The sequence below is a fragment of the Buceros rhinoceros genome, unplaced genomic scaffold (assembly GCF_000710305.1).
Source record: "Buceros rhinoceros silvestris isolate BGI_N320 unplaced genomic scaffold, ASM71030v1 scaffold32334, whole genome shotgun sequence".
Lineage (NCBI taxonomy): Eukaryota > Metazoa > Chordata > Aves > Bucerotiformes > Bucerotidae > Buceros > Buceros rhinoceros.
Window position 1 is genome coordinate 15,421 of NW_010408132.1, and position 8,660 is coordinate 24,080.

At 48.5% G+C, this 8,660-nt stretch overlaps 1 protein-coding gene across 1 annotated transcript; it reads right to left on the minus strand.

The window, feature by feature from the left end:
* Positions 1-1,645: 1,645 nt before the first annotated feature.
* On the minus strand, positions 1,646-3,009 carry LOC104492252 (KAT8 regulatory NSL complex subunit 1-like). The gene has a single exon (XM_010134776.1). The coding sequence runs from the start codon at positions 2,951-2,953 to the stop codon at positions 1,646-1,648; it is 1,308 nt and encodes a 435-aa protein (XP_010133078.1). The 5' UTR covers positions 2,954-3,009.
* Positions 3,010-8,660: the final 5,651 nt, after the last annotated feature.

Below are 8,660 nucleotides of genomic sequence, written 5' to 3' on the forward strand. Positions count from 1 at the left end.
CCCCTTCCTGGCTCTGAGCGCCGCTGGAAGAGAACGATATTTAGATGTACTCCAACGCTCGCACAAGCTCTTAAGGTTGACTTCGGGAGTTTCACTAACAAGCACAAACGTGCGTTCAGCCTCCACCTCAGTAATGCCAGAGCCCGGGAGACCCGATGTCAAAGCACTGCTGCCAGCAGGACAGTCAGTGCTGGGCAGACTCATTACTGAATACCCACAGGCACAAGCTCCACAGGGGGTTTGGTGGCCTGCCCTAGGTGCCAGCATGCATACAGCCCAGCTTCCAAACCCACCGACCACAGAAGGGTCCTTCTCTTCATTAGCTTTAAAAATCTTTGGCTTTTGAAGAGCACTGGGGAGGCTGAGGAACGTAAAGGCATGACTAACACAAAGGGCAGGAAAGTCAGCAAGGAATTTCACGCATCGTGTCTCCGAATACCACGCTTCCTCTTGGGATTAAGATGAGTGGCAAAGAAATTTCACTGTGCTAGACAACACATGAATCTCTGAAACCCACAATATGGGAAGTTTAATATTACTTCGGACAGAATTTTAATCAAACGTCTCTTCTAATAACTAATACTCAAAAATGCAATCTTAGTCTGAATCCCAGCAGTAAGTTTGTGGACATTACAGAACAGGAATAGTCATTAAACTCTTCCCTAACAGCACATGAACATCCAGCCAGCAGATCCCGTGCTCAGCTACCAGCTTGCAAACGAGGCATGACTTTGGCTTTCTCCGTGACAGCTTCACTCACAGAAATCCATCCTATGCTGACATCCCAAAACACAACGTGACATTTCACTGGAATTTAATATTTCAGAGCTGTAACATCTGTTTGTCAGCACTCAGCCTTATGAGCGTGTACTCTTGGGTTTGGAAGAAAAATCTCCCTTCTTCCTTGACCTGGCTCAAGACCTTCTGCTTTGCCAAGGATCTTCCTTCTCCACACACAAACTGACACTTAGTACTTATGCAAACAGCATGCAGTTAACAACATAATTACGAGGCTGTTGTCAACACTTAATGCAACTCAGACAAAAAAATTTCCAGCAATAATTTCCCAGATTCAAGAAGAGAACGCACTCACTTTGCACTTCCACTGGCACTTGGACCTAATCCTTTCAGAGGGGTTTGGTTGTTTTTTTTTTTTTATTTTTTATTACAGACAGTTCGTTTAACAAAAACAAAAGTAACTCCCCACTCAGAAGTACACTGTCAGCTACAACACCTCGGACTGGCCTCCCTTCTCACAGCTGCTTTACAACCAAGATTCCCTCTGTCAAAAACAAACATTTCATTTCAGAGGACAGGTCCAACACATCCTGGGGAGAGCTGCTGATGTACTTCAGGGTCGTATCTGCAGCAGGCTTGCGCCACTCCCCCAGCATTTCCAGGGCTTGCTGCTCCACAAGACACCAAGGACTACCGCGTGCACGGAAGTTTTTATCTTCAGCACTGCATGTGCTACCTCAATTAGGAATTGTGCTGCAAATCGCACCAAGGTATAGTTATAACAATTAATTCTTTGATCTAAGCCCATCAAAAAAAAAGAAGTGTTCCTGCCAAAAACCAGATTTTCCATCTGCCCCCGTCCACCTCGCTCTCCCTCCACCAGAGGAAAACAAAGCACAACTGCTACTTACAGTGGAACATGGGGTTGTTCTGGGTCTGCTTTGGTCAGTTCCTCTTCCTCCACGTCCGACTCTCCTCCCGAGCTGCTGTCAGTGACATCCGAGTCAAACGCTTGTTCGCTGGATCTCAAGTTGGCCATGCCACTGGCCGTGAATCTCTCCAGTTCTTCCGATATTGAATCACTCTTCAAGAAGCTGCTTAGGCCTTCTGAAGTAACTGTCTCACTCGCAGCTTTCCTCAAGGCCGCTTCTGCTTTTCTGGTCAACATCAGCTGGCTCCGATGCCTCAGGGGGTCCAAAGTTGGGAGCTTGCTCAGAGTTTTCTCCAAGAAGCCACCCAACTGCTGCTGGATGTGTCTCTCCACCTGCTTTGCCTGCACCACCTGCAAGCGTTTCTGCAGCCTGCGGGCCCGGTTCTCAATGTCTGCCTGCCGCCGCAGCAATGCCCTCGTCCTCATCTCGGAGTCGAGAGCACTGTGGTGACCGGCCAACAGAGAAGGTTTCTGCTCCTCCAGCTTACTGCTCCCAAAGTCAGAGTGACTGGCAACACCGGGCAACCTCGTCTCTCCACTGCCACCCTCGAGCACTCGCTGCTGCTCTGTGGAATTAAGGGAAGATTTGTTTGCAGTGCTATTATTGCTAAATGGAGTTGTGTGCTCTGCATCAAGGCTTCTGTGTGGAAGAGTGCAATTGGTCAACCCGGTCTTCAAGTCCCCCAATTCAGAACCTCCTGCATTATAGTCAATACCCTGGAGGGCAGCAGCAGGAGGAGCACACTTCCCACCGTTCAGAGAACTAGAGTTTTCATGGTCTGAATTGGTACTTTTGGCCAATTTCTTGGCCAAGCCATTTACAGGCGCTTGCGGGAGAGGTGGCTGGCTATTAGTACTCATTGTTTTTAGATTCTCCAAAGTGAATTCCAACACCGGTTGCCTCCCCAGCAGATCACTTGTTTTCAAGAAGGACTGAGATAAGAGAGAGTGAGATTTAAGGACTGTTTGCTTGTTGAAGACTCCTTGCAGCTTCAGAGGCTCTTTTGAAGAGACAGATGTTACATCCGAGCAGAGATAAGAGGCCACTAGTGGCTGCAGCTTGCCCAGCTCTTCCTTCGTAGGGTTGTTTCGGAAATCTAAACTGGGATCCTCCGGAGCAATGGCTTTCCTTTTGGTGCCGTTGGCAGCCAGGAGGATGTTGTTGGCGTTGCCGTTGCTCTCGGCACTGCCAGGCGACAAGGTGGAGGACGGGGGAGCCAGCTTGAATCGGATGTGGTGAGCTTCAGCTGCTGCGTCAGTGAGAGCGGGCGCCATCGCAGCCATTCAGCACAGAGAGACGGGAAGTCCAGCCTCTCCCGGTGCCGAGGCCAGCTCCACTGCCTCCCACTGCCTCTCCCGAGGGCAGCCTGCAGAGGGAAGGGAAAACAGAGTCAGGCATTGCACTTCCAGAAAATAAACCAAACAAGACCGACAGCAGCAGAGAGACTTAACGACCCGGTACTCTTGGTAAAGCCACGCAAGCTCACGGTCGGCACAGCATCCTCCCTCCATGACCACCAGCCCTGTGTTCAGCAGAGCCAGGCATCAGGCAGCTAAAACCAGAAGCAGCACCACGCAAGCTGGTCCTCAGGATCTCCCAACCTAGTGCCTGCCTGTAACTATTACTCTCATCTTTTGGTCCATCCACCAGGCACACCAGCATCCTTCCAGGCCTTTGTGGAAGGTCTGGTCCTGGTTACACCATTCCTCAGTGCCAGCAATTTCATCTTTAAAATCCTTCAGCTGCAACTGTAAAAGTTTTCACTGCTTCTACTGCCAGCTCAGGTATGTTAAAAACGGCGAATTAGAACAGTAACATATAATAGACAGGGCTTGAGGGGAACAGACCTCCATATGCTCAAACTCCCAGGGGCTAAAGAAAGCTCCCGCTTCCCTGAAAGCCCTGCAGTTGGAGGAAGTCACTTCCCTGGTGTACACAAAACCTACTTTCCCAGAAGTACATTTCCGACTGTGCCAGGTGATTTCCAGTGTTAGCTATTCCCTCTCCTCTCAGGAACGTGGATAAAGATTAACCCACGCACACACCATGGCAGAGCACTTCCACCCTCCGACTGTAACAGCAAGCCATGGCTTAACTCAACCAGATCAAACAAGTGAAGAGAAGTAACCAAAGACCTTTCATTCATGTGCTCTGCAACCATTTCCCACCCACCCACCTCCACAGCTCTGGTCACCTACTTTCTCTACCACCAGGAGTATCAGTGCTTTTAATGCCTTTTTTTAAACGGCGTTCACATAACCCACGGCACAGACTGTGATAACAGGGCCACTATTTATTTTCCATCTGTTGCAACATTTATCTAGCACCTTCGTAAGCCATTTTGCTGTAAATTTAATAAGAAGTTGCCCCGATCTCTTGCCTGATGCGCCAATCCTCTAATTCCACATAAATTTGCATACGCTTGTTGTAGCTGTTCATTAACACACCCCAATGACCAAATTAATACACCACTTCACAGGAAAAGCGAGGACTATCTGAAGCCTGAATATGTTGAACGAGCAAGATTTAACAGCCAGTTTTGCTTCCACCTCGTTCAGCTGCACCACAGTTGCTCCACAGCCTCAGACCAGGTGCTTCCCCGTAACAGGGACCACAGACAGACACTGGGGCTGAAAAACAGCAAGTGCTAAACCATGAGTTTTTGTGAAAAGTCAGAGACGAGTCTGAGAAGCTGACCCGTGCCCCCATGGAGGGAAGGCCCGCAGAACAAGCTCAGTCATTTGCTGTTCGGTTTCCGCACCTTGGAACACGCACCTTGGCCAACTGGCAGGTCCCTCACCGGGTCTACAGCTCGGCCCACCCACAGTCTTGCTGACTACCTCTCACCAGTCCCAGTGAGGTGGCACAGAGAAAGAGGACAGGACAGAAGGGATAACTCAGAGGGACTGATTAAAAAACAAATTGAAGTTACTGAAACAGAAGTACAGAGATGCTAGAGGTGGGTCCCCTCTTGACAGAGCTTCACGTATTTTGTCATCAGTGATACCTTGTCCTCACTGAAAAAAAGGGCACTGCATGTCTGAAAATTTACTGCACACTCACTGAAAATGGCTTTTAGTCACCATTTGGGTCCATAAATAAAGACTGAACATGACTGTTCAGGGAGGAAAGCGAAAAAGGAACTTGCAGGGAACTTTCCACTTGTAGCTAAGACGCCCTTGGGAGAGGAGGGAGGAAGACTGCCAGAATAAAGGACTTCCTCCCCTGCAGCCTCCCACCGAGACCGTAGCTCCAGAGACACGTACGCTTGGAATGACTGTTCCCAACAGGCGCTCTTGGTTCTGCAAACACGCTGCTGTGTCTTCCACAGAGTGACTGAGGATCAGGGGTCCTCACCAGTTACCGCTGCAGCAGCTCAGGAGACACCCATATGAAAAAAGGCAGAAAATCCTGCACTTGGTGCTGGATGCGATGTCTCTTTATTAACAGATCTGCACTCCACTGCAGCCCTTCAGGGGTTCGCCCGGGCTGAAGAGTACTTCAGAGCACACCTGTAGGTCACCAACTTCAGTTAAACTAACAGAAGTAGAAAAAAAATTGGAAGCAAAACTTTCATACCACCTTTTCCTCTAGGTTAGCAAACTCACTTTAAAAAATCCTCCTCCTAAGCCACCACGGCCCTCCTTGGCTTCCCTCTTAGTTGGCTGGACAGCCTTAAAATACATGGGAAGCCTGGAAAGCTTCCCTTACGAATGAGGCTTTGTTCTCGTTGCTTAAAGATGACCTCCAAAAGTTATTGGGAGCATTTTTGAATTATTATTTTATTTGAATCCTCATAAACTATCTGGACGCTAGACAGCGCTGGCTTTTCTAACACTGAGATCTCTGCTCAGGACAAGCCTTGGAAAAAACAGTAAGGAACCTTTGCAAGCATGTTTCCCACCCCCTCATTTTTAAGTTTTGGTTGTTACTGAAGACATATTACACTTAGCAGCAATTTCTTCCTAACGGGGAATTGGAGGAGAAAGCGTGATAAGATGTCTGAGGTGACCACAGGAAGAAGGAAAAGAGACAAGGTCATTCACATGGACACAGCCTGAGGAACTTCCAGAGCATGCTGAGAATTCTGACAGTAATTCCAAGAATTATCCTAAATCTTTTGTCCACCTCTGGGATTAATCCCATGCTGGCAGGTTCTACCCAAACTGCTGTCACCCATCAGCATCAACAGACTGGTGTGAGCACCCACAGGACCCTTTTTCCAGTGTTTCTCCACCACGGGTGTGAGAATCCCAGCACTTGAGCTGACACGTGTGACCAAGAGGCCTCTCCTCCTGCGGAAGTTCTGCCAGTAGACAACTGTCAGAGTAACCGGATTACCACTCCAGTTCCACCACCACAGCCTGCTGCGGTACAAGCTTCAGCCCTGCCTTCAACAGCCATGGCACAACACCTCGTGCTGGACTTCACTTGGGAAGATCCAGGAGCTTCTTCTGGAAGGTCAACATGGCATTTACAATGTGTCTTAAGATAATACTCCAAATCCACAAGCACCTTCTTGATTTTCACTTTAAACTAGAGCGCTGCCAGAGCAGTTAGCATTAATTAACAGAGGAAAGATGAAAGGCTCTAGGAAGCAGGTAAAAACAGGGTAACCGTAACTTGCTCACCTTCCCTTGCTTCCCAAGGAGTGCACGGCAGGCCACCGAGGGAGGGAAGTCACCAGGCCTACTCAGGCAGCTTCAGCTACAGCTCCACACCAACTACACTAACGTTCCAATTCTTCCTGCTTCATAAACGCAGAGCAGAGGGAAGAGTGGGAATAGGGTTGAGGCCACAATGGGATGTTAGAAGAGGCAGGAGGAACGGGCCCAGTCACACTACACTCTGGAGCAGCCTATCAGGTCACACCACTCCTGAAAACAATCCTGCAGCATACTGACTTATTCAAGACCGTCGGCGTTTAAAACGCAATTTTACAAGCAGACCTCAAAAGGAGAACTGGGCTTCCAAACCCATGACTCCGTGCAACGCTTCAGAAAATAGGCCCAAAACAAACACGGGAAGTTTTTGCTCCCTGAAATCTTTGTGACAAGGTTCAGGGGGTACCTGTGCTTCCAGTGAGGTTTGTGAGATCGGGGGAGCTCCGAGTTCCGGACAGAGGAGGTATCGACAGTCTCTCCTTTGCCCACCCAGCCCACCACTCATCCCAGTTCTTCTCCTGAAGGGCTCTCCATGCCATCCAACAGCAGGTCTCCTCACAGACACGAGTCCCCATGGCCACCCTTCTCAAGGCACGGAGCCCCGCATGCACCTGGCTACGCTCCCTCTGCTTTCGATCCCTCCCAGCGCTGCTCGGTGTCACACACATCTACCTGGCATGTTTATACGCCCTGAATTACAGTTTAAACCCTTGACATTATAGCCAAAATTCCTGCACACGCCGTCTAGTTTCATCGCGTGCCAAACCACACTGGGACTGCTCTTCACAGCTGCTGCCAGGCCTCCTTACTTCCCCCGATCTCCTCCCCCGAGGCGCTCACCCAAACCCACCTGGGCACATTCCCTTTTCCTACAACAGCCACGAGAGAAGGAGGATGACAGGAGAGGTGGCTGTGCAGAGACTCAAGCTCGACACACACGTAAAGGATAAAGAACCTGTGTTGGATGTGAACCTCCTCTGAACTGCCTACACGGCCACTCACCAACCCTTTGACCCCCAAAGCTCCGTCCCACCCCCCCCAGGTTCTGCAGAGGACACATACACAAAGGTGCTGTTGCATGAGCAGCCGTAAAGGCAGAGCTACCCTGAAGGAAGTGAGTATTAAACCAGTCCCCACTTCCCCTCTCCTCCCCCACTAAGAATCAAGCCTGCAGCCAGCTCTTGAACTCGTGTGGTTACAAATGTCTTTTAGAGAGGAAAAAAAGAACACCAAACACACACATAAAACACCCCACCCCAAACCTGCTCGAATAAAATCCCTCTATACCACATTTTGCAACTGAAATACATCACCTGTGCCCCTAACCCAGCAGCGTGAGCAACTCAAACACACGAGCTAACACCTAGAAATATTTTCTGTATCAAAAATGCACATTTACCAGAAGTCAAACCTCACAGATCCTCTCTGCGCCTTTTGCTACCACCCTTCAGGGGTTTACGGTTGTAAAACAGATGTTTACAGATTTACAGAAGTAACTCGCAAAGCTTAATTAAGGAAACGTGATGGGCAAGTACAGGACGATAAACTTATTGATAAGCAGCTATCACGTGCAGTCTGGCAGCCTCTACACTTATAATGACCTACATTTGGGAAACAGCCTTGGATTTTATTAATATTGATAAAAAAAGGTTAAGAACATACCTAAGAACCACAGATTTTTACAACAGATACACGAACACCTTCCACATACTTAACACTACAGACCCACGCCTCATCCCCCTGGGAAAAACAAGGATTTTAATGTGAAGAACATCCCAGGGAACGGTACTCAGGCGCTGGAACAAGAAAGGAAGATAACACTGAGCTCCGCTTTTATAGCCTTTGTTTCTGACCAGAAGTCCTCAAGATTAAAATAGAAGCTGCCAGTTCCACTTGCTGATCCACAGCAGCAGCGTCTTTTGGTCAACTCTGACCAGCAACATGAGGCCTCCTTCTCCAAGGAGAATTTTCTCTTACTCCTGTGAATTCTCATCGGACATAAACAAAACAAATTAACTGCATCATCTGAGTAGGGACGGTTTTATCAGTGTGATGTCAGAAATAAAACCGAACGCTACAAAGCAAGATTAACTGTCATTTCCCCCATCAAAAGTCTGGAAATTTGAACTCTGAGAGGCAGGAATACCTTCACCTGGGAAATGAAGCAGCTGGAGATAAAAATCCCCATGGCTGTTAAGTCACTATTCTGAACAAAGTTGCTGTTTACAGTCAAATAAAAAGAAATGTGGTTTACAAAACAATAAGGGGACATTTGCACAAAGCAGCAGTCTGAGAGAGACAGAAAAAAAATAAAAAGCTTTAATTG

Bases quoted from the DNA above. Each gene is read 5' to 3' on its own strand.
- LOC104492252 (XM_010134776.1), bottom strand. From the start codon at position 2,953: ATGGCTGCGATGGCGCCCGCTCTCACTGACGCAGCAGCTGAAGCTCAC.